Below are 26,418 nucleotides of genomic sequence, written 5' to 3'. Positions count from 1 at the left end.
CGTTTTTATTTTTTCATTAACAGGGTAATCTAACTCATTTGTTCTGCCTTTACCATTACTGACGGTCAAAAGCGGTGTGTTACTTTAAATAAATTGAGACGAGGCGTGTTGGTGTGGATGGGAGTTTACATTCGTGTCAATCGCAAGTAAACCATAACATACAACTGTAAACTTTTGGGGACACATCACGCATGCTCTGTAATAATGTGGCAGATTTGGTAGTGTATTTCTTGTGCTATTAAGCACATATCATCACATGGAAAGAGCAATTGGATAGTAACTTTATTGTTTTACTGTTGACTTTTGTTGTGAACTAAATATTTGAATTGCAGTTGCATATTTCTATTTGATCAGTGTCTCACGTTTAGCAAGTTTGTTTTATTATACACTGCAATGTTAAACGCACTTTATATTGAACTGCTTACTTCAAGTACAGTAGCATATGTGTACTAGAGCGGTTGTCTGACTACAGATTATTTCATAAAGTGAAGTCATTTTATTTTCTTTTACACTTAACTTATGTTGTGAACAAAATACATGTAGTACAGGAGGTTATGTCTACTTGACCAGTTGTCTTAGGTTATGACAGTTAGATTTTATTTATTAAACTCACTTTATATTGTTTACTGCTTCGCGTTATTTTAGTATATTGCTTATTGTTTATTTCTGTTGCACTTTAAGTCTGGGATAAATCTGTTGCTGGTGAGATGCATTAATATAACACTGTTCTATAACAAACCTACCTGTCTGCTGTTCTCTGTTCAACTAACTCAAATATTGCTCGGAACATTTTTAATTCTTTGATAAGCAACTATTTTAAAGTAACGGAAAAAGTTACTTTCCCTGGTAATTAGTTACTTTTTCTTATATAGTCATTTAGTTCTGTTACCTAGTTACTTTTTGAAAGGAGTAGTGAGTAACGATAACAAATTGCTTTTTTAAAGTAACCTGCCCAACACTGGTAAAGTGAGCCCGTCTTTGGCCAGGAGGCGAGACCAGGGTTACCTATGAGGCGTGAGAGCTCACAAAGTCCCCAGGGTACATGGACGGGCTGCACACTGCCGTGGCTCTCTTGGAGCGCCATGTTGGACAAGTGGTCGGAGAAGGAGCAAAGTTGTTGCGTCACTCGGCTGTTGCACAAGTTGAGCATGATGTTGAGGCCCAGAGGCTTTAGCGAGGGCAGGTGCCGCTGCCAAGACAGGTCATCAAACTGGAGGCTGGCCGGGTTTTGCTGGTCCTGGGAGAGACTCAGCATTTCTAGGTGGTAGTCGCACACGTAGTCCTCCGCCTCACTTTCTTCGCAGCCCAGGAGGAAGTCCTGGTGGAGACGGACGCCGCCGTGTTAAACGAAGACAGCAGAGACTAAAAGCATTTTGAGCAGCCACTCACCTGGTTATGGTCCTCTACTCCTTCCGTATGCCCGCCTGAGCTGGCGCCAGAGCCCGAGTTCTGCTGGCTGCAGGTGTTGGCCAGCTGGGAGGAGCGCCGGGACGTCGGCACCTCGGTGTAGTCCTGCCCGGGCTCTACTCGGGCGCTACTTACTTCTGGGGCGCAAAGAAGCATTTCCACCTCTTGATTCTGGTCGGTGCTCCGGCAAAGGAACACATTAAAGTCAACTCGACAAGACCTTGTCACGTGCCACAACCTAGCCACTTTTTCTTGAAGAAGCCAAGCATGCCGGAAGACAGGGTTCCATCAGTATTTTTTCCATTCAAGTTTAACAATTAAGACCTTTTTAAGACCACATGCAATGAAATTGAAGACCTATCTCGAACCTATTCTGGCACACAAACATGGGAGGCAGGCGCCGAGTCCTGATGGACACCCGGTACCCAATGCCCCCCATCTGAAACCAACATTTTTGCTGTTCTGCATTGCATTTAATGTCCTGAAACAAGTTCCAGCAGACAATTGCTTTGAAAATTTCTCATTTTTTAATTTTTGAACAATATACATTGTATACCGTGACCTTCATACAAAAATTGTCTAAAACGCAATCATGTAAGAATGCATTTTTCTCCCCAATCGTTATGGCTAAAAGATCCTTGGTGTCCTGCGTTGCGTTTCATGCAGGTATTTGCTGGAAAAAGTTCTTATTTTTAGTTCTGAGCGGTGACCATGCAGAACCCGGCCGGTGATGATCTGGCCACACAGGCGCGAATGCTCGCCCGAACCCCTAAACCCTGCGCCTGCTCCTCTTAAGCTCCAGGTAGGCGACTGTGTGGGAGTAAACCAAAACCGTCCGGGGTGGCGGAACAGCACACGCCTACCGCCCCTGGGTTCCAGACATCAGCTGGTCAACCCCGTGTCAAAGGTATGAGCCCCACCGCTGCCCTTATCCCCGCTGCGCTGGGTTTGGGACATCAGCCGGGCGACCCCATAACGGGGGTCCACACCTGGCCACCGTAGTTATCCCCACCGCCCCCGGGTTCCGGACATCAGCTGGGTAATGACACACTCTACGTGAACCTCCAACATAAATGCTGCATCTTCAAAAAACACAAATAACTGGAATTTCCGACGGACAATCTTACAACGGAACTTTTCATACTTTTGTTAGTTTACTTATTATAGTAATTAGCTCTGTCACAGATAAAACAGGGGAAAGAATAACACATTGGGGGTAAGCTTTAAGGCTTGTAAACCAAATTTAAGACCTTTTCAATGCCTTAATCTGCAGTTATCAAATTTACATAAAAACATTTTTTAATATCTCAGGGATCACTGTAAAAGCATAAAAAAACAACCTTGTCCTCCTCGTCTTCATCGACGTCCATTTTGCTATATGAGTCAATGGAGCATCCATCCACTAGTTCCTCCTGACTGTTTTGAGACGTTTCCACTCTTCCGCTGAAGAAGAGTACCGTTTCGGGGCTCGGGTTGGGCCACGACAGGATGCCCTGTTTGTCCACGCAGCACAACACCTGACAACACGGCAAAATAAATTGCTCATGGTGTCATCAGCAGAAGGAGTACAAAAAGCAATTAAGCCAATCCTAGGTATGCATTTCTCATCCGCTTCTCAGTAGGATTGCCAATATAAAAAAGACACAAATAATATTTGTTTTAAATTCAAATAAAACTAACAGCTCTCTGAAACCTTTTAGAGTGAACAATTTTCAACACAACTAACATGACTGAGAAAATTAGGCTTAGCAACACCCGTATAAAAGGTCCATAAAACTTAAAAAACTCCCTGATATTACAATAAATAATAAATGAGAATCTCAATACAAACAACATGACCATATTGACTTAAAACAAAAAGTGCATCAAAATTTCACCAGAACTATCAAATAGAAAACTTTCATTCCTGTTTTAGACCCAGATTGACAAACTAATGTTATGGTAAAAGCTAATCAGTAAGCCTTCCACTTTAGTGTGCATTTCATGCGCTCACTTAATCACAAACACACACGCTTGATTGACTAACTAATGTTAGAATAAGAGCTAACGTCAGTCTCGACCTGAACGTGCTTCCCTAAAACAAGTTAACTACACTTTTTACTCTATTTCGTCATCACACACACATGCCTTTCTACCAGGGACTTTTTTTTAAAATCTCCTATTTTCAGTGCTGTCACGGTTTATTCTGCATTAAAGTTAATCTACCTGCTTCAGTGGTTCTGCACCCAGTCTCTAATCCAAACTGAAGGCGTGAGAGCGTTCGGAAGAGAGGGAGGGATAGGCTTGGCTGCAGTTCAGCCTAAATAATCTGCCCGTCGAATGAATAAAAATGCTGATACAGTCCAAATCCCAAATATTGGTTGCTGAACATCGTCCTGCAGGATAATTGGTCGACGTCTACTTTTCATATAATAAAACATTCTCTCTTGATTACTGTATCTATTGGCACCATTTACAAAACACGAGGTACATCCCAAAAAGATCTGACTCACTGTGACAGAGCCGAGAGTGTGCAAAAGACTGGAGGTGTAGCAAAGCGTCTGAGATTCTCCCTTCAGCACCCCCAACAGGTGCCGCCACACGCAAAGCATCATTTCCTGGGGCCAGAGCACACACAATAATCCAGTGCAGACGACTGCAGGCTGATTGGCTGTCCAAAAAGTGGGCGGCGGCTCACCTGAGAGGAAAGTTTTTCTGTGTAGCTGCTCAGCGTGTCCTCAGAGAATTTGGCCATCTTGAAAGAATCGTACCATTAAATGGGGGAAGAATCCAATGCAACGCCGACCCTTTCAACGGTCCCTCACCGATCCGGCTGGAGAGACTTGGCTAAACTCGGCGAGGACCCGGGCCTCCCCAAAGGCGTTGACTAGCACCCACATGAGTGGGAAGAACAGAGGTAAAACGGGCACCATCCCCATCAACTGAAAAAATAAATCAGACCATATAGGAACTGAAATGTGTGCGTTGTATCTGCCTAGCCCAGTAGTTCTCAAATGGTGAAGCGCCCCCCTGACGCTCTGTCCAGGGGACGCAAGTGCATTTGACTTAGGGGAACGCTTTTTTTTTTTTTTTTTACTTTCCCAAAAAAAGGTCAATTGCACCTCCACTACACTTGGGCGCAGTGGCATTCTCATTGAGTGTTTTATTTACACTAAGCCTCCATGCAATACTTTAAGCACAGAATATAAGCATTGAGAAGTGAAGTGTAGACACAAAGTGTAGCTGACCCTCAAGCAACTCCATTATTTTTTTTTAACATGGACTCTGAGACAGGCGAAGAGAGAAGGGGTAAGAACCAAATAAAAGTTTCCTCCCGATAGCTACAAAGAGGAGGTTTGTCAAAGCGTACGTAGGACTTTACTGCGACCACGGAGGGAGACGAGCATAGTCCAGTGTGCTTTCAATGTTAAAAATGTCGGCAGCGGACAGCACGAAGCCAAATAAATTACCGTAAATTCCGGACTATAAGACGCTACTTTTTTCCCAAATGTTCAACCCTTATTCAGTGATGCCAATTTATGTAATTTTTCTAACAGCCGCCAGCGGCGCTCGAGTTCAAGGCACATGACGCAGCTTACTAAACGCAATCGAGCAGTCCGATAAAGAAGGAAACAGAGCTACTGCACGCAAACTTTACCTTGCCAGCGTGTTTTTGAATAAGGGAGCGTGGGAAAAAGTCTTTATGACAAAATCTCTTTCCCATACTAAAAGAGGACAGCTTTGATGACGTCAGTTATAGGGGGGGGGGTTTGGGGTTTTTAAGGGTTATTGTTCTATCTTCGTTATTCATTATCCATTATCCGTTATCGGTCAGTTCATAATACGCTACAAAGCCTAGGAGCCGGGACACTTACTCTCAGCCAAAAGGCCAAGCTAAGGTCCTAGCCCTAAAGCCTTGCTGCGATCATCCAGTTTATAAACCACAGCCGGCACAGGTCGCCAACACTTCTAGATCTTCACATTCGAGGAAGATGAGAACGGTATGTTCTTTTTAACAGACCCGTTAACTGTGTTGCGAGCGTGTTGTTAGTAGCGTTTTGCTACCCTTCACAGGCACGGTTTGGGATGAAAGTTATAATATTATTATTAAAGCTTTGAAAACTCTCTCGGTGTACCTTCTTTCGTTGTAAATATGAGTAACCATGTATAATATGTATTTGCAACTGTATATTTTTGTAATGTATTTATTTGTATTTATTTTGGAAACTTATTCTGATAAGTCTTGCACTGACCAATTAAAAAGAAGGGGCGTAACAGACGCAGGGATGACGGAAAGTGGGGACCGGTAAAGGTGAGTGTTTGTGGACACGGCAGACAATAGTGGATATATTTTTCCCACCCTTACCTTGAGAAATATACACTTTATTTCCTTGGATTACTTTTACAGGGACCCGGACTTTGCAAGTCTGCATCAGATTTTTAGTACCGGCATCATTTTCCGTTTATTTTGCCGGCTGTGGTTTTCGAACTGTAGTGTCAATAAAATTGTTCAAACCAAATCAGTTACAATCGCGGGACTCACAGTAGGGTCTGGGTTAATTTTGTGATGTGTTACATACTTTGATGTGGGCGCATGCGGCTTGTATACAGGTGCGGCTGGTGTAAGTACAAAAGCGGTTATCCTCTTAAAATGTGGTGGGTGCGGCTTATAATCAGGTGCGCTTTATAGTCCGGAATTTACGGTAAATTTTCTTTTAGGACGTTACAACCCCATCACGCTGAAGACGCTTGATTTGTTTCTTTTTGTTGTTTTTTTTAAATGAGGTAACGTGGTATCCCCATCATCAAGGAATCGTTTTGTCCCCACCAATATTGTGTGAACAGTTAAAAAAAAAGATGGGGGGGCACAAGAAGATTTCTTCTTCCGAGAGGGGGTGTGACAGAAAAGAATTGAGAAGCACAGGGCTAACCCAAGTAAAAATTCTAAACAGCAATAGGATTTGTTTGTTTGTATATAATAATAATATAATAATTTCCTTGTATTGTCATTCTGTGTAACAATGTACACAGAACGAAATGTCGATTGCACCTGACCCGTTGTAGCGAGCCGATGCAGCCGCAGCCAACAGAGGGCGCCGCAGGGTTGTTCAGAAACATTCTCAAGTTTCAATGATTTGTCCCTTGATAATCTAACACAGATGGTCAGTAGGGCCAAACAAACTACGTGCCTGCTTGATCCGTTTCCAGCTTCACTGGTGAATCTGTTTGGGATCTTAGGACCATCAGTTTTAAATATTATTAATATATCGCTATCCTCGGGTATTGTTCCTGTAGCCTTCAAGTCTGCCGTCATTAAACCCACGCTTAAGCGACCTAACCTTGACCCAGAAAGCCTAGGTAATTATAGGCCAGTGTCAAATCTGCCATTTTTTGCAAAATTACTTGAAAAGGTCGTTGCACAGCAGCTAAATGACTTCATGTCAGAAAATAACCTTTTTGAAGCTGTCCAGTCAGCATTTAGGGCAAATCATTCTACTGAGACAGCCCTTGCTAAAGTAACCAATGATCTCCTTTTAACAATAGATTCTGGTGCCTCATCAATGTTACTGCTGCTGGATCTCAGCGCTGCTTTTGATACGGTCGACCACAACATATTATTGGTTCGTCTAGAACGCATTGGTATCTCAGGAACTGTACTCTCGTGGTTTAGGTCCTACCTGTCAGACAGGATGCAATGTGTTAACTATGGCAATCTGACCTCTAAACAATCTAATGTCCCTTGTGGTGTTCCTCAAGGCTCTGTACTTGGCCCCCTTCTTTTTAGTATTTATATGATCCCGCTTGGTGACATTATCCGCAAGTATAATATTAGTTTCCATTGCTATGCAGATGACACTCAACTGTATGTGCCACTGGAAAAAACTGGACATTTAAGTTTTAGAAATCTGGAGGCTTGCCTTACTGAGATTCAAAGATGGATGTCAAATAATTTTTTACGCCTTAACCCAGAAAAAACTGAAATGTTGATTATTGGTCCAGCTCGCTGTCGTCAGTTGTTTTCAAACACTACCCTGAACCTAGACAAATGTAATATCACCCATAGTGACTCGGTCAAAAATCTAGGTGTTATATTTGATCCTAATCTGTCGTTTCAGTTACACGTGAACAATATTACTAGCATAGCTTTCTACCACCTCCGTAATATTGCGAAGATTCGTTCGATGCTGTCCCAATCAGATGCAGAGATTTTAATTCATGCGTTTATTACTTCTCGGCTTGATTACTGTAATGTATTGCTTTCTGGTCTCCCGATGTCTAGCATTAAAAGTTTGCAGCTGGTTCAGAATGCGGCAGCTAGACTTTTGACTAAGACCAAAAAGTTTGAGCATATTACTCCTGTATTGGCCAACTTGCACTGGCTCCCAGTCCACTTAAGATGTGACTTTAAGGTTCTCTTATTAACATATAAATGTTTGCATGGGCTTGCACCCTCTTATCTCTCCGATTTGATTTCCCCCTATGTTCCTGAACGGAGTCTGCGCTCGGAAAATGCCGGTCTACTTGTGACTCCGAGAGCCAAGAAGTCTGCGGGCTCGAGAGCGTTCTCCATCCGGGCCCCGGTGTTATGGAACGCCCTGCCTCTGGAGATAAGATCTGCAACCTCAACGGAAGTTTTTAAATCGAGGCTTAAGACACACTTCTATTCCAAAGCATATGATTGATGCCCACCTCATATTCTGTTTTGTCCTGTCTTTTTCCGACGCCTGCCTGGCTGATACGAAGGAGAAGGATGATTTGGGATGGGTCAGCGGACCGGCGTCTGACCTGCAGCATGTCAACCCCTGCATTTACCAGCTGGCAGAGACGGGAGGCAGCGTCGTGGCCGTCATAGACTTTCTGGACTGGTTTGCAGGCTGGGGGCGTCGTTGATGTCATGCACTTTCCGGAAATTTTCAACATCTTACCTTATGTTTACTATTATGTGTACAGTAATGCTAATTGTAATTCACCCTGGTCAATCCTGGAAGGGGGATTACCACATGTGAGGTCCTTTCTCAAGGTTTCTCTTTTCTCCTCACACTGAGGTTTTTGAGTTTTTCCTTGCCTGCATGCTGGTTTAAGATCAGGTAATTGTGTCATTTTGTAACTGTAATCCTGTGCAGTCCTTTGAGACATTTTTGTGACTAAGGGCTATATAAATAAATTTGACTTGACTTGATTTGATTTCTTGCACACAAAAAAAATGAAATAAGAGAGAAAATAGTGAACAAAACAACAGAATCTTCTGTAATATAAAACAATTTTCAAAAAGTGTTGGTCAATTAACTTGTCACTAAAAAAATACATACAAATCTATGCTATAAAAATGCAAATATGGAAGATACCCTTTTACTACCACCTTATCCAAATATTCTACTTGGCCAAAACAATAAGAAAATAGCTATTAATTTCATTGTATGTGTAGAAAATCTTTTGGTGTATACAAATGTATCAAAAATCTAAACCCACTTTTCAAAATTTTGTCAACACATTTTTTAGGGGGGGTTATCTTTGAATATGATAAACGTTCCCAATATGAAAATGATATACAACATGCTTAAGAATCTGCCCCTTGTATTGAATGTTATTATTTTTCAACATGGCGGCGCATGGATGCATTCATGCGGCTAGTTGCTCTCCAGCTAATCTTCTATTTATTGCCGTTCTCTTGTCTTTTTTGCATTCACTTTTGGACACATGTGTGGCCAAAAATACTTACAGTAGGGACGAACTTATTCGGTTGGGTGGGCGTCTAAATTTCGACTTTTCGGGCACTTTTTATACCGCCTATGATATACCGAGCGAACTTCAAAGAGATCCGGCATCCTTGTGGACAGCTATTCCTCCTAATAAACGACGACAACGGCGCCGTAAGGACAGAAAACAGAAGCGTGGTTGCCGTGCAGGTAGATGTGTGAAGCGTGCGAAGTCTAAGGAGCAAGAAGGATGCAAAGATGTAACTAATTCCACCATTCATTCCTCGCCGGACAACCGAAGCTTTACACTCAACACACACGAACAGCCACAACGGCGGCATCTTTTGAAGATCTCTAAAAAGACTACAAAGACTTTAGCTAAGTCAAATGATTCAGCAAAGCTAAAATTTGGTCTTTTAAATATTAGATCGCTTGCTCCTAAAGCTTTACTTGTTGATAACATTATTCGTGATTATAAACTTAACTGTATGGGTCTTTGTGAAACTTGGTTACGCCCGGATGAGTATTTAGCGCTAAATTATGCTTCACCCCCTCACTACACGAGTAGCCATGTAGCACGCACGTTGAAAAAGGGTGGCGGTGTCGCGCTCATTTCTGAAAAATCGCTCAAATTTAATCCTCGTACCTCTAATAATTACAAGGCGTTTGAGGCTCTTGTGATGCGGTCCTCTCTATTGTCAATTTATGTAATAACTATCTCGCACCTGGGCCATACACAACTTTCTTAGACGAATTTGCTGAACTTTTGTCTGAACTAGTAACCTATGCAGACAAAATTATAATTATGGGGGACTTTAACATTCATATGAACTCCCCACTCAGTTCACTTACTATTGCGTTTAGGTCTCTAATTGATGCATTTGGTTTTAATCAACTGGTTGATTTGCCAATCCATAAAGATGGGAACACGCTAGACTTGATTCTGACTCGAGGAGTTTTAACCTCAAACATTATGGTGTTACCGTGTACTACCGTTATCTCGGATCATTATTTAGTTACATTTGAGGTGCTAGCTAAATGTAGTGTTAAAAAAGCTGAAGGATTTAGCGGACGCAATATAAGCACTGGCACAGTTTCTGAGCTCTTTGAACTCCTTCCTGAAGCAGTTGCGTCCTTTCCTTCATACAATGCCTCGATTGGCTCACTCATGAATGAGTTCAATACCACCCTGACTAGTGTCCTGGATTCAATAGCGCCCATAAAGCTAAAATCACGTCCTAAAAGACGCACGCCTTGGTTTACTGATGAAACTAGAACCCTTAAACAAGAATGCAGGAAATTGGAAAGAAAATGGTGCGCTACCAAGCTTGAGGTTTTCCATCAAACCTGGTGTGACAGCTTGTTAAAGTATAAGGCGGCCCTTGCCTCTGCAAAATCGGCCTACCTTTCGAAGGTGATTGCGTCTCAAAAGAACAATCCCAAAGCCCTTTTTGACACTGTAGCATTGCTTACAAGGCAACAGACTATCGCAGATAGTTCGACGCACTCTGCTCATGACTTAATGGTCTTCTTTACTAAGAAGATTCAATGCATACAGGAAGAAATTGCTAAAGAAATTATTAATACCACACATATTAAAGGGCTGAAATCTACAGATGCACGACAGGGTGGCTGTCCTGGGAAATTGTCCGGTTTTAGTGAACTGTCACTTGATGATCTCAAACAGGTGGTGAATGCGGCCAAACCGAAAACTTGCCAGTTCGACCCGCTCCCAGGTTCACTTATTAAAAGTCTTTTTGGCGTCCTTGGACCTTCAGTTCTAAATATTATAAACATATCACTCTCCTCAGGTGTAGTTCCAGCAGCTTTTAAGTCCGCCGTTATTAAACCCACACTGAAACGACCCAACCTTGATCCAGAAATCTTAAGTAATTATAGACCTCTGTCAAACCTACCTTTCCTCTCTAAAGTACTTGAAAAAGTAGTGGCTCAGCAGATGAATGTTTTCATATCCGAGAATAACCTTTTTGAATCCATGCAATCAGGATTCAGGGCTAACCACTCTACTGAGACAGCTCTGATCAAGGTAACAAGTGATCTCCTACTGGCAATGGATTCTGGCGCTTCATCACTTTTGCTGCTGCTGGATCTTAGTGCTGCTTTTGACACAGTGCACCACAATTTCCTACTAGAACGGTTGGAAAAATGGATTGGTCTCTCAGGAACCGTCCTCTCGTGGTTCAGATCCTACCTCTCAGATAGGACGCACTGTGTTAAATATGGTGAAATGACATCTGAGCCCTTTAATGTTACCTGCGGTGTTCCGCAGGGTTCAGTGCTTGGCCCCCTTCTTTTCAGCATTTACATGCTTCCATTAGGTGATATTATTCGCAAGTACAATATCAGCTTCCACTGCTACGCAGACGACACTCAACTATATCTTCTGTTGGAGGAATCTCCCACACTAAACTGTGGAAACTTGGAGGCCTGCCTCATTGAGATAAAAGAGTGGATGTCACTCAATTTCTTGCGTCTTAACTCTGAAAAGACCGAAATGTTAGTCATTGGTCCATCTAAATGCCGTGACTTATTCTCAAAAACTGCTGTGAACATTGACAAATGTCACATCACACAGAGTGACTCAGTTAAAAATTTAGGTGTCATATTTGACCCTGATCTATCCTTTGAAATGCATGTAAAGAAAATTACTAGAACCGCTTTCTTCCATCTTCGTAACGTTGCTAAAATCCGTTCAATACTGTCTCAGTCTGATGCGGAAATTATAATTCATGCATTTGTTACCTCCCGTCTCGATTACTGTAATGCACTACTCTCTGGTCTCCCGAAGTCTAGAATAAAGTCTCTTCAGCTGGTACAAAATGCCGCAGCGAGGCTTTTAACTAGGACAAAAAAGTACGATCACATAACACCGATTTTGGCTAACCTGCATTGGCTCCCAGTTAGCCATAGATGTGATTTCAAGGTTCTCTTAGTATTATACAAAAATCATACATGGACTTGCTCCCTCTCATCTTTCAGATCTGATTTGCCCCTATGTCCCGGTCCGAAGCCTACGATCTGAGAGTGCCGGTCTTCTGGTGATCCCAAGAGCAAAGAAGTGTTCTGCTGGTTCGAGAGCGTTCTCCATCCAGGCACCGGTGCTGTGGAATGCTCTGCCCCCTGAGATCCGATCTGCAACCTCAGTGGAAATGTTTAAATCTAAACTTAAAACTCACTTCTACTCCATAGCATATGAATAACCTACTCTTCTCGTCGGCTGAAAAATAGTCTGTGTAATATAGTGTAATAATCTGTGAAGCCCTTTGAGACTCTTCGTTATTTAGGGCTATACAAATAAAAATGACTTGACTTGACTTCTTTATTTCGTTTACTTATTTTCAGATTTTCCTTCACTTCTTGTTCGATTTTAATAGATTTTATCAATTAGTTGTTGCAGCCTACCTGAAGCTGCACAAAATGGTAGCTGGCGGGGCACAGGTTGGGGGCGTCGCAAAGGTAGCGGATGGCGTTGACCAGCAGGAAGGAGACCTGTCAACAGAAAGCGAAAACACAATGGCTGGCTTGCCAAAAGTCCCAGCATACACTCGCATCTGCTCACCAGTACAATGGGGCACACCAACTTAGTAATGACCGACTGCACCGTGAACCTCTCGTTGTCCAGAACAGTCACGGGTCGCCTACCCGCCGACTCCAAACTGTCCCTTTTGCAGGGGTTGGGTCAAGTCGGCGGAACCTCAAAAATGGCAGGCTCACCGTTTCGGTAAGGAAACAATTTACCATACTGCAACGATACCTGACGTTGTCTAAAGCCGGAGTCCGGACTACTCGGAAGAGACGATGCTGTTGCGGCACCTGGCCTGTGACTTTGTCCTTAGCTCGAGCAGGGGACGGCGACGACGGAGGAAAAAAATCTCCAGGCTCCAAAACGATGTGCTCGTCATCCTGCGCATAAAAGAATATGTCATAAAAGGAGTGCTTGGACGCAAGGGTCTTAGTGATTTGACCTTGATTCCCCGCAGAGAAGCGAAGGCTTCTTGGCCCGGCCTAAGAACAACCACGTCTCCTTCCACCAGAAGACTGACGGGCAGATTGACCAATTGCGAGTCGCGGTACGTCCAATGAAGGGACCACGATGGTGAGGAAGGCGTGTACAGATCCGGGTAGAAAGAGGCCGGCCAAGGCGCTTCACCCGCCCAAGTCGACAGGTAATCTGGGTGGTGCCGGTGACAAGAAGAACGAAGCTCAAAGTTGTGTTGCAAATGTTGCAATTGAATTTGTAGTGTTAGAAAACATAGTGCGACACTAAGGCTGGGTTCACACTGCAGAACTTAGTGCCAATTATGATTTTTGGGTGAAACCAGATGTTTTTGTGGGATCCTTCACATTTCCAACTAAATGCAATTTGTATGCAATCTCCTGTATCTTCTGTGTGAAAGCCACAAGTGTCCCATATGCACAGGAGAGGACACATGACATCACACGCAATGCACTCAGTGCTTACGGAACTACACATGGATGCTAATGGTGTAGCGCAGTGGCATTACCAGACATCAGTCTATTTTTTTTACACAGCACTAATGCACATTAAACAAAACCAACAGCACATAGAGCAGCAGCTTACATCAGGTTTCATTATTTAAAATAATAGACAGACAGCTTCCTTCTAGACGTGTTTTACCGTTGTGATTGATCAATATGCATTTTACCAATGGATTCTGTGTTGCTGACTTCAAATTTGTGAGTATGCAAAGTATAAAAGCATTAAGGAGGTATCTGCTCAAGCTTCAGACAAACTTTAACAGATCGGATAAAAGTCGCGTCCGAGTACAAAAAATGTAATTTCCGTTTAGTGTGAACCTAGCCTAAGAGCGATCAGCTGGTGGCAGGTCAACATCGGGCGGTGGAGTGCGCCGATCTGGTGACTCACCGCTCAGCTGCGCAATGACAGCTTGGAGGCGACGAAGCATCTCGCTCCTTTTCAGCCTTTCCTGCCTTCGGACAAGCAGCACATTGAGGAGCAGCAGCAAAATAAGAGCGGCGGCCAGCACCACCTCGCTGCCGGAGCTGCAGAGTTCAAACCGGTACTCTTACTCAAAAGGACAGACAATTGTTGGCAAAAACGACACTGAAATTCACGGTGCGCCCAATGGTTGTAAAAATATGGTACTGTTCGGTTTAGGGCACAGTGGGTACTAGTTTAGAGGCAAAGTGTACATCGGTAAGGAATCCTTTATATGGAAGCTCATTGAATAATTTATGTTCACTGTTGAGACACTTTGTGATAACAACCCAAGGAACAAACTTGTAACACCCAAAAACGCCACCCAAGCACACAGAGCAATTTCATAGGGTTAGCGGTAGAGGTGGGTGGTTGGGCGGGTCTCTCTCTCTCTCTCTCTGTGTCTCTCTCTCTCTCTGACTAGAAATACACTTGTGAATGTGAACTCATCTTTTGCAGGTTGTTGTGACATTTTTACATAAGAACTGCCTGCTTCTTGTTTTGAAATCACTATTTGCAATAAAAATAAAGGTCAAAGGGAGACAGGTTTAAAGTGGTATATTTGGTGTTATGGGTCTGGCATTATTATTCTTTCATAAATTTTATCAAATCATCCAACATCACACAGTGAAAGGAAAATTTGCTGAAGAAATAGCTTTTGTCTGGAGAGCGGGTTTGGCGTTTTTTCTAAATTTTGTCTTAAAATATATACAGGGTTTGTAGACCTTTTTCAATGCCAAATCCAAGCATTTTTTTAAGGACTTTCAAACCAAATTTTAGATTTTTTTTTGTAGTACCATTAAAAAAAAACACCAGCATCGATCAAAAGAACGAGAACCTATATCTTAATTTCAAACCCCAACTCTAGCCCCAACCTTATTTTGGAACCCTAAAAATTGGTTTAGAACCCTAGCTTGCACCCCAAACCCTAGCTCCACATGTAATTCCCATCTGTAAGCCTAGCCCCAACCCTGTTTGAAATTGTAATACTAGCTCTAAACCCATTTATGGAAAGCTACTTGCAATTTAAAACCCTATCATGGAGCACAAATCCCAGCTCCTAACTCTAAGCTTACACTTAACTATATATGTAAACATAGCCCCAAACCTATTTCAGGACACTAAATTCAGTTTAGAAACCTAACATGAAGCTCAAACCCTAGTTCCTAAATCTAACCCTAGCCTTAATCCTGTTTTCAAATCATAACCCTAGCTTTTAAACTGAATTTAGGGTCCTAAAATAGGACCCTGCATTCAGTTTAGAACCCTAACACAGAGCTTAAATCCTTAGTTCCTAAACCTCCACCTAACCCTAGCTGTAAGAATAGCCCGACCCCATTTCAGGACCCTGAATTTAGTTTAATATCATAATAAACCTTAGTTTATAAACTTAGCCGCATTCCTATTTTGGAACCATAAAATAAGTTAAAAACCCTAATTTGAAGCCCAAACCCTTGCTCCTAACCCAAGCCCAACACCTAACCTAAGAAACATGGCAAGAATATCAAAAATGTACAAGTACTTTACCTAAAATTCATGCATTTTCAAGAATTTCAAGCACCCGTACGAACCCTGTATATGGTATGGCTCTCTTAATAGAAAAAAACAAAACAAAAATTATGGAGCCCTTTGGGTCAAACATGTTCCCAGACCCTGCTTTACAAGGACACAAAAAGAATACCTGCCCTTGGGCTGACCGCCATAGCAGCCCAGCAGTCCCAGTGCCACCAGCACAGTGAGCGCGGCTCCTGGCCAGTGAAGGCAAGAGTGGCGGTTGCCGTGGTAGAGGAAGCTGTAAGCCCACTGCTCCTGTCAAAAACATAACACAGCCTTCAGTTCACTGCAAGATCGCCAACGGCGAGATTTCAAATAAAGATGGACCTGCACCGAAGCCTGACGGCACTCAGTCTTCTGATGCTGCTCCAGGAGACTGCGAAGCTGGTCCCTTAGCTTTCCGAGGGCCTGGTGTGTCAATAGTCCTAGAGCCACCGGATCTTCCTCCTACCACGGTAAAGAGTAAACGGACTACATTTAATCAATCACTTAAGACCTTGAAAGCGCTTCACAATGTACTTCACAAATTCACACACACTCAAACAATGATAGCCAGAGGAGCAAGGACCTCTTGGTCCCGAGACGAGCACTCTACCTGCTGAGCTACTGCCACCATTCCACACCACAGAAATGGGCATGTCAACTAGGATTAGACCAAATTGTGTTTTTCAGGGCTGATAACGATTATTAGTATTAAGGGGAGCCGATAACCAAATATTGGAGCTGATATTCATTTGCCGTAAAGGCTTAAAAGTGGCTCAAGAAATTTTAATGCAAAAAGAAACAAATGATATTTGTTGTAAATTCAAATAAAACTTTTATAGCTCTCTGAAACAATTTGCAGTAAATAAATTAGAATTTCAATCCAACTGACATGACTAATCTTTTACTTAAACCTAGAACTAATGGTGCAGGAAATAAAATTAGGCTTAACAGCCACTCGAATTGAAAATGTGGGCACTCCTGTTTTAGAGACAGATTGACAATGTAAGGTTATTGTAACAGATAATCACTCAGACTTCCACTTTAGCATGCTTTTCATGCGAAGAAAGCAAAGAAATATGAAGTCTCATCGCTTCCACAGGTTGGAGTACATGATTTCTTCCATTTATTTAATTACCACATTTTCAAACTTCCAGGGTTTTTGTCATAGTTTGGCCGGGGGTGCGACTTATACTCCGCTGAGACCTATATGTGAAATTATTAACAAATTATATATTGAGTTTTAATTTTTTATTACAGGTAGTGTATATCACTTCACAAGTTATTTTCATACTAAACCGCAAGAGGGCTATCTTGGCCGGTGTTGATCATTTCAACCTTGCCCTGTTGCGGGTGGACATTTTTAGAATTGGCTTATCGCCTTCCCCACCGAATTGGAGTAGATGTTTACTGGTAAAAGTGACACAAAGGATGAATATTTAATTGAATTAAGTGATTTGCAATGAAGATGATAGTTTGATAAGCATGTTCTAGATGCTAGAGCTATCTGAATAACTCTTAATATGATACGTGAGTACGACGGGTTCGAGCGTGTCTATGATATGCACGTACATGTAACGTTAGTCTACAGTATTCCCCATTTTATTTTTATTCCAAATTGTCTTTCAAGATGCAAGTATGTTTTCGGTGACGGATTTTATCAAATACATTTCCCCCCAAAATGCATCTTATATACATGTTTTTTTTACTTCTTAATCATCTGTTACTTAGAAGGTGCGACTTATACCAGTGTCATGAGAAGAAGTTACCGGACAACAGGGCAGACAACGGTGAAAAATTGCCTGCCCAGCCATAAAGTTTGTTAGCCCCATTTTTCACAACTTGAAACACAATAAGACGACTAATCGTAAAAAAAACATTGTTGCAAAGTATTAAGGATTGATAATCAGAATATATAACAGAAAAACACTTTAAAAAATTAGTTTATTATAAATCTACTCAAAACATTCATCGCAATTTTCAATCTGCCATCAGAATGCACCTGTATTTACTAATCTTCATTCATGCAAGGTTTGTGTTGCTTTGTCGGCTACAAGCCACGTGAACTCCTCTTTCCACAATGCTTTTAATGTACGTTTACGTTTTGTAGCGTCATAAATGTTATATTCTTTTGAATCTTTCTTCTGAGGCTGAGGTAATGGCTCAATTCCTAACCACTTCTCCATTTTTCTCGTGTTCTCTGTGCGTCTACTTTGGAAAATGATATGCAAATGCACGACCTTATAAGGCTCGGGAAAGTCAGGAAGCAGGAAGTTATTCGATGCAGGCTTCTCATTGGCCGCAGAGTATGCAAATTGCCAAACGAACCGAAATTCTGAAATTTCCAAACCGAACGAAGATTTTGAAATCGGAATAAAGCAAACGTTTGATTACGAAAAATAAATAAATAAATAAATACGAAAGATTTTTTTTTTCTGTCTTGAAAAAGTTGTCGATCACCCGCGCAGAGACGTTGTGTAAGTTGTACGCCTGACATAAAAGATGCATGCCCCGGGCATCCAGGCAACACATTATTTCAGACACTGCTTATGCTTTGGAGAAACTTACAGTCCCTAAAATAATGGTATAAGACTGTTTTAAGGCGGTTGAAGAGGGCCTTCTTATATGAAAGTATATACAGTAATTTGTCTCTGGATAATTACTTTCAGAGAGCGTGCTACTTTTTAGTGTTAGTAATCTGGGGGGTAAATGAATTACTTTTTAAATGAAGTAACAAGTAATTGTATCCATTACTTATTTTCAGTCACGTGCCTAACACAGGCGACCAGTTAGAGAGTCAAAAAAAAATGTATGAGACAATAGCCAAGTCAATAGAGGATTATTTAGAAGAGAAGAAAGTGCCACGCTGCTTTTGCACGCTTGGCAGCTTTCAAGTCAAATTCCAAAGGCCTTTGCGAGGGGGTCATATTCAGTGTTGGGAAAAACTGCATCATTTTTTTCAGTGATAAGGTAATCTAGCCAATTACTGACTGTCAAAAGTGGTTTCTTTGAATAAATTGAAGAAACTATTAGCCGTAGCAAGTCTACTCTGCTCCGTTAATTTGTCATCACTGTACATTCGAGAATAGCACCTGTGTATTTGTTTCATTCATTGTTAATCTTGTTTTGTCCTTGGGGTGGCACACGTTAATTTGGCGGTGTATAAAAGTAGCAATGCTTGTATTGTCAGCCAGATATCTGATCCGGAGAGGCAAAATGTTTTTGACTGCTTCACAAAAGCTGGTTTGTTGTTTACATTTGGTTTGAGTATTTTGTGTTGAGGAACAAGCTATCAGGCGCAAGGTTGAAGAAGCTTCTGTTTGCAGGGGGTAAGGGAGCCTGGTTGGCTGGATACATGATGGGAGAAGTACAGAATATCTAATTTGTTTCCGATTATTGGATTCAAACACACTTTGTTGTGTATTTTATTGTTGGACTATTTACTCTTGGTGTGTAAAATATTTGAATTACAGAGGCAATGTATACTTGACCAGTTGTCGATGCTACAGAGTGAAACTCGCTTCATATTGTTTTACTATCAACATTTGTTGTGGAGAAAATATTTAAAGTTCAGTTGCCAATGTCTACTTGGACAGTTATATTTTATTTCATTGTTACTGTTTTTTTTTGCAATTCAAGTGTAGGATAAATCATTTGCTCATGAAGTGCAATATATATATGATAAGGTTTTATAACATAACTACCCATCTGTTTTTCTCTATTCAACTGACTGAAATACTGCAACGAAGATTTAAATTATTTGAAATGCAACAACTTACTTTCCCTGGTTACTTGTTACTTTTACTATTGAGTGAATCAGTCACGAATGGCAGCCACTCCAGCAGCTTCCGTGTTATTTTCGATTGTTCTCGATTGTTCTCAGCTCAGGGATGCTGCTGGAAATGTGAATTTCCCTTCGGGGATGAACAAAGTATCTATCTATCTATCTATCTAACTCAGTTTTTGGAAGTAGTGAGTGACAATGACGTATTGCTGTTCTAAAGTAATGTGCTCAACATTGGTTGGAACGGGACAGGAAAGTCTTGGTCAACTCACCTGCTTCATGTTGGTAGAATTGTTGGGAGCATCCAGCAATCCACATGCTCGATCTGCTTTCTTCTGGAACAGTCAACGACACCTGACACCGTTCGTGCCTGCTTGAGGAGTTGCAGCAAAGACGGGACATCTGTCAATTTCATTGTCTTGAACAGAAGAAAGTGCATTATATTCACAATAAAAAGCAAAGTCGATTAACGTCCAAAGCGTTGGATGTCTCTGAATAACTTCTTTACTGAAGAATGAAATCGGATTGACAATAGTTATCTGTTCGACAACATTTCACTGTCAGCCATGAGAAATAAAAGAAAGGCAGAAATAGGGAAAGAAATAGATAAAAAAAGAAAGAAAGGGTGAGCAAGCGATTGAACGAACGAAAGAAAGAATGAAAGAAAGAAAAAGAAAGAAAAAGACAGAAAAAAAGAAGAAAGAAAGAAGAGAAAAGGATAAAAAAATATATAGAGGGACAGAGCAAAAAAGGGAGAATAGAGAAAGAAACAAACAAAAATAAAAGACAGAGAAAAAGAATTAAATACAGATAGAGAAAGAAATAGAGCAAGACAGAAAAGGAAACGCGTGAGGGATAAAAAGAGAAAATGAAAGAGAAAGAAAGAGAAATAGAGAGAAAACTCGTCTTGGAACTGAGAGGTCGCGGGTTCAATTCCCGGCTCCTCTGAGTTAAATGTCAAAATGTCCTTGGGCAAGACACTGAACCCCTAATGCCACCAAAAAAGCAGCCAGTTCGGAGTGTGAGTATATGTGTGAATGGGTAAATGTGAAGAACATTAAGAGGTCTTCAGTGGCTTGAAAAGCGCTTTATAAATGCAAACTATTATTAAAAAGACAAAATAAATAAAGATAATTTGGAAAATCTGAGCAGGAGAGCGCGAGAGAGAGGAACATAAGAAAGGAGAGAAAGAGAGAGACCCAGAGAGCAAGACCCAGACACAGAGAGAAAAACCAAAGAATTGCACAAATAAATACCTTTCGTACAGTTGACCATTTAGTATGGTTTGAAGAGTCCCTGTTATTTGGCAGCCTGTCAAGGGGCTCGGGGCGCAATAAGTCGTTCACCAGGAAACGAGACAAGATCCGCAGTCAAGAAGTCAAAAGTCGCTTGACCTTGAGCCCGGGATGTGCGGAAGAAGATAATCAAGAAAATAAAACGAAAAAGACGAGAACGGTAAGCATCCGCACATTCCCGGACTAGACACAAACGAGAGTAGCCAGCCATTAAAACAACAACACATTCATTTCAATATATCTGAGCAATCCCGAACTTACCCGTTGCCAACCGCTTTGTCCTTTAATCAAGCAATCGATAAATTAAGCGCACAATTCAACGACGAGATCACAGGTCCACCCTTTAGTGAAGCATATCGAGCTGCCATGAAAGTTCAACCTTTGCACGCATGCGCAGCAGTTCCGCCATTTTAGATTCCTGACTTACTGCCGCTCCATTAGGGCATGCCACATTGTCTGCTTATTGCCTCCAAACAGCTGAATTGAGAATTGAGATCTGAAAACTTTCAGCGTCTGTATGTGGGAACTCCGCCGTCGCCGAAGTCTCACGTCCTCTCTCTTCGTTTGCCCTGCCTCCTCCCCGCCCTCTCTAGCTCGGTGTTTCAAAAGTCTACACAAAATCATGTAGTGGCAGGGTCGAACATAACGCGCCCTGCATAGGGCATCAAGTGTCCAGAGGCGTGTTCTGAGGCGTGTTCAGGAGAGTGAGCGATTGCTATCGCTAGCTATCGCTAGCTTCTGAACGGCCAATGATTATTGAGCGCTCGCGTGCCCGAGTAATCACGGGAGAAAGACCGCTTACTTTGATTTCCAACATGGCGTCGACAGTGCAGAAGATGGAGGATCTCACCCTGACGAGTGCTGTTGGCGATGTAATATATCGTCTTACATTGCCTGGTAATGTTTGTGAACAATGCAAGACAGGTATGACCCTTCCACTGCGTTTAGGATAACCTTAACTGTGTCAATATGCGAACTGTCGCTCATATAAGCCAACTCGCTCAAAGCAAGCTGTAGAACGAAATCCATTGTACTGTCGTCGGCCATTTTGGATCAGTAAGGCAATCACAGCGAGCGATTACAAAACGTTCAGCAGTGCGCGGCAAGCGATTAACAAGCGACTACATGTCTGATTACTCTCCTGAACACGCCTCAGGAGAGTGATCAGACATGTAGTCTCTTGATAATCGCTTGCCGCGCACTGCTGAACGTTTTGTAATCGCTCGCTGTGATTGCCTTACTGATCCAAAATGGCCGACGACAGTACAATGGATTTCGTTCTACAGCTTGCTTTGAGCGAGTTGGCTGATATGAGCGACAGTTCGCATATTGACACAGTTAAGGTTATCCTAAACGCAGTGGAAGGGTCATACCTGTCTTGCATTGTTCACAAACATTACCAGGCAATGTAAGACGATATATTACATCGCCAACAGCACTCGTCAGGGTGAGATCCTCCATCTTCTGCACTGTCGACGCCATGTTGGAAATCAAAGTAAGCGGTCTTTCTCCCGTGATTACTCGGGCACGCGAGCGCTCAATAATCACTGGCCGTTCAGAAGCTAGCGATAGCTCGCGATAGCAATCACTCACTCTCCTGAACACGCCTCAGGAGGGCACCAAAAGAATTCTATCCATCTACCCTGGTCATATCCCTCGACAGCAAGACAAACACATACAAACAAAGAAAATAAAAAAGGGAAAAAGTAGCAAAAAACACACACCAAAATGTTTGGACCATGGCCAACCCAAATGCCCAAACAAGTTAGGCACCCAAGTTGGTCATGCTTTCGTCCCTCCAGATGAAACGGGACACAAGATAAAAAGGCTTATTAAAATAAGGCTTCAGCAAAATATTTAATTAAAATGTCATGATAATTTATAAAGGATTTTGTACATTTGACTATAAAAGATTTTATACAATTTACTCATAATGCAATAAAGATTTTCACTGAGTGGGCTTTAGTTCAATGTACAAGGTCAGGTCAGGCTGTTCGAAATGCATAATATTTTGTCTAGAGTTTACTCTGACACAGGACAGCAGGCGATGTTGTTCTGGGAAGCCAGACATCAAGGCGCTGTGTTGTGAGAACGATGGGCGCAAACAATTCCTTGGCACGCCCACGGGAGGAGCCGAGACGCCATCTTGCGGGGAGACGTGGGCCAATAAGAGAAAGCTAAAGAACTTCAGAAGATGGCTTCCTACAGACACCAACGTCACTTCTTCAGCCGTCTCCGATGAAATACACTTAGTTCTTCTGTTAGAGAAAATAAATCTGCCCCCGTGTGGAAATGTCGGCTTCCTGGTCATTTTTATCTCAAGAAACGTGCACGCATAAATTGTTGGATGAATATAGGTTGTGTTTGGTTAATGGAGTCAGATAACTAATTTGAACAATTTGGTAAACGATACATTTTGATAATTAATTCCCAACATTTATTTTGCATGTCATATGACTTTAATTAAAATAAAAAAAATGCTTTTAACTACCCAGACACTCTGGGTGCTCAGAACCCCCAAAACGCTGAACCTAAAATCGCCCCTGATTTAAGTACATTTTTATGTCACACACTTCCAATGTTTGGTATATCACCGTTGTAAATAACGCCGTTACGTGGCGGCGTTACTATTTTCAGTAACGGGGTAATCAATTACTTTTTCCGCAGTTACAATGCCGTTATCGTTACTGACGCTCAAAAACGGGACGTTACTTTGGCTACAGAACGTCGGTGTGTCCACCTTGGCACACCTGGCGCTGTTTTCAGCAGCGCGTTTTTCCGCTCTCCTCAGAATTGTTTACGTGTCACGTCTTTTCTGATCATGTCGCCATCAAAATAGCGACTAAACTTTAGTTGGCAATTACGAAATATAGTATTTACTATTAGCACTTCCACATCCTCTCACATTTAGTGACCCTATAACTAGGGTTTGCGAGACCTTTCGGTCTCCCGCCCCCCTTTCTTCGCCTTGCTGTTTCTTAGGGAGTAGAGATAGAGAGAAGAGGATCCCCAGTCCTCTTGCTCACTCCACTTTAGTCTCCTCTTACAACACGCAGCGGACCACGGTGGGAGAATTCTCACACCTCTCAGGGGGAGAGGGCCCCTCACCACAGGACAAGCACTTGTTGGTGATAGGAATGAGTGGAGAGGTGTTGTGAAAGAATAGTGGGATGTTTGGACGCGTTATAAGGGATGGGCAGGGCACCTGTATGCTGCAGCAGGATAAACCAGTGAAAGCTGTCGGGCCCTGCTGTTGAACAGAAGAGTGTGTTGTGTCACCCTGACCTGAGTGACAAGGCCGCTCTCTGGTGTCCCGTTTCATCTGGAGGGACGAAAGCATAACCAACTTGGGTGCCGAGGTGCCTAACTTGTTTGGGTGTTTGGGCAATTGGGTTGGCCATAGTCCAAAAATGTTTGTGTTGTTTTTTTTAATTATTTCCCTTTTATTTTCTGTGTTATTTTATGTGTGTGTCTTGCTGTCGGTCACCCCTCTTGAGGGATATGACCAAGGTAGATAGATAGATAGAATTTATGTGTTCATTTATTTATATGGCACATATTTGGAGCAATGTATTTATTAATTTATCTATACGCTTAATTCTATACCGTATATGGCAGGATTGGTCATCCAGAGTGACAATGGCTTTCTTGTGTCCTGTTTCATCTGGAGGGACAAAAACATGACTGACTTGGGTGCCGAGGTGCTTAACTTGTTTGGGTTGGTCAAGGTCCAAAAAAATATGTGTGTGTTTTTTGCTACCTTTTCCCTTTTTTATTTTATTTGTTTTTGTGTATGTGTTTGTCTTGCTGTCGGTCACCCCTTTTGAGGGATATGACCAGGGTAGATAGACTGTTAGCACGGCGGCGCAGTGGTAAGCGCGTGTGCGTCACAGTTCTGAGGTCATGAGCTCAAACCTTCCTGTGTGACATTCGCATTTTCTCCCCGTGCTTGCGGGGGTTTCCCCCGGGCACTCCGGTTTCCTCCCACATTCCAAAAACATGCGTTTCAGTTAATTAGCCGGTCCAAATTGTCCCTTGGTGTGAATGAGCGAGTGAGTTGTCTGTCTCTGTGTGCCCTGCGACTGGCTGGCAACCAGTGCAGGGTCTCCCCTGCCCACTGCCTGAAGATAGCTGGGATGGGCTCCAGCACCCCCAAACCCTACTGAGGATAAGCGGTGCAGATAATGGATGGGATTTACTATAGGGCCGAACGAAAGGGCGAATGAGGGCTGAGTTTTGACGGCTGGCTCTTGGAAATTATCTATCCATCTATCCATTGTCTTCCGCTTGTCAGGGGTCGAGTCGCGGGGGCAGCAGCCTTAAAACGGAAGCCCAGACGTCGCTATCCCCAGCCACCTCCTCCAGCTCATCTGACGGGATCCCGAGGCATTCCCAGGCCAGCCAAGAGACATAGGCTGCGTCCCATTCTTCTCACTTTCACTCGCTATTTGCCCTAGTCACTCGGTTTTGCGCATTCACGTGAAAATGGGATGTGTCCCAATACTCTCAAGACCGAGGGAGAAGTGCCCTCAACCCATGACATAACCACTTCAGATCGAGGGATGTCGGTACCTCACTTGGAGCGAAGTGACTACCCAGATGGCTTTGCAAATTCTCAATATCAACAAACACGGCTGGAAAGGAACTGCACAAATGTAAGTACTTTTCCACAACTACGCATGTATTTGCAACGAAATGTATTGAGATATCTTAGTTAGACGTTAATGCAATAGAAAATCGTATTTTCGCGTTAAAACATGAACATTGCAAAATCGCTACTTTAAACTGCACAAAATTACCGAGGGAGCCGCAAACAACTCTTCAACCGTAGAGTTGGATAACTGCAGAAAATCACAGTTCAGCCTATCCCTGTTTTTATCTTAAACGAGTCGTGCTTTACATCTACATGGCCAGTTGATAAAGCAGCATAGTCACAATAACGTTCTGGACATATGCGCTTGTTTACTGCACACAATTTCGGGTGTCGTGTTTTATTTACAATATGATTCTTTCATCTGAGATCAGAATGCTTTAGTTTTCATCATGCATCATGAGTAATAGCTCCGAATTTCACGTGGAAATACAGATGTAACTAATAACTATGACATAGTCCACTGCCTTCTCTGTAAACACATATTAAATAAACTAATTACCTTCTCAAAATGTTGTCCAAATGTGGAGACAATTCTAAAGTATATGTGATGCTGGCCAATAGAAGGCTCTTCCAGCCATAAGAATAACATGTCAGGTTTGTGTATCTATTCACGATCAAATAATTATCCAGAACACATCGTATAATTTCCTGTCTCACATCAACTTGTTCAGCATCCTATACACAGTTATTTTTGTACAATACACCAGCATTAAGTAATTCTTGTTTTTTCCACCCAACCTAAAGGCCAATGTAGAACGTCCCGTGGAAGAGCTGGCCACCATCACAGCTACCACACCATCCACACCACCGGGCACGTCGTCGGCATCTTCCAATCCGGCGCCGGACCCCAAATCACCCAGAAAAAAAAGGAGGCACGATACCATTTGGTGTGGCAGTAGCTCAGGAGGTAGAGTGCTCGTCTTGGGATCAAGGGATCCCAGTTCGAATCCCGGCTTGTCCGTGTTACATGTCGAAGTGTCCTTGGGTAAGACACTGAGCCCCTAATACCCCCAATAAGCAGGTTAGCGTCTTACATGGCTGCAATACAAGGCCGCTATTGGGAAATGTGGAGCACATTGTAAAGC

The 26,418-nt window shown here is 42.5% G+C and overlaps 1 protein-coding gene across 6 annotated transcripts in view; it reads right to left on the bottom strand.

The window, feature by feature from the left end:
• tmem94 (transmembrane protein 94) overlaps positions 1-21,288 on the bottom strand; it is a 47,152-nt gene extending 25,864 nt beyond the window's left edge. Inside the window, exons 1-17 of one of the 6 annotated variants that reach the window (XM_088323066.1) lie at positions 21,107-21,287; positions 20,941-21,020; positions 20,641-20,862; positions 19,657-19,757; positions 15,946-16,065; positions 15,746-15,873; positions 13,993-14,129; positions 13,070-13,275; positions 12,859-13,007; positions 12,664-12,766; positions 12,507-12,593; positions 4,212-4,328; positions 4,085-4,141; positions 3,900-4,004; positions 2,748-2,924; positions 1,390-1,578; positions 1,006-1,318 (exon numbers count right to left, since the gene is read on the bottom strand). In XM_088323066.1, the coding sequence (XP_088179192.1) occupies positions 1,006-1,318; positions 1,390-1,578; positions 2,748-2,924; positions 3,900-4,004; positions 4,085-4,141; positions 4,212-4,328; positions 12,507-12,593; positions 12,664-12,766; positions 12,859-13,007; positions 13,070-13,275; positions 13,993-14,129; positions 15,746-15,873; positions 15,946-16,065; positions 19,657-19,665 (1,897 nt within the window). In that variant the 5' untranslated portion in view covers positions 19,666-19,757; positions 20,641-20,862; positions 20,941-21,020; positions 21,107-21,287. Of the gene's footprint in view, positions 1-1,005; positions 1,319-1,389; positions 1,579-2,747; positions 2,925-3,899; positions 4,005-4,084; positions 4,142-4,211; positions 4,329-12,506; positions 12,594-12,663; positions 12,767-12,858; positions 13,008-13,069; positions 13,276-13,992; positions 14,130-15,745; positions 15,874-15,945; positions 16,066-19,656; positions 19,758-20,640; positions 20,863-20,940 lie in introns of all 6 variants that reach the window. The other 5 variants (XM_088323067.1, XM_088323070.1, XM_088323069.1 and 2 more) reach the window with 5 other exon arrangements.
• Between the last annotated feature and the right edge of the window lie 5,130 nt (positions 21,289-26,418).

Source organism: Urocampus carinirostris, chromosome 19 (genome assembly GCF_059441175.1).
Source record: "Urocampus carinirostris isolate Australia breed hairy pipefish chromosome 19, RoL_Ucar_1.0, whole genome shotgun sequence".
In the NCBI taxonomy this organism is placed as follows: domain Eukaryota; kingdom Metazoa; phylum Chordata; class Actinopteri; order Syngnathiformes; family Syngnathidae; genus Urocampus; species Urocampus carinirostris.
Note: the sequence above shows the minus strand (reverse complement) of the source record. Positions and strands in the feature narration are given on the sequence as shown.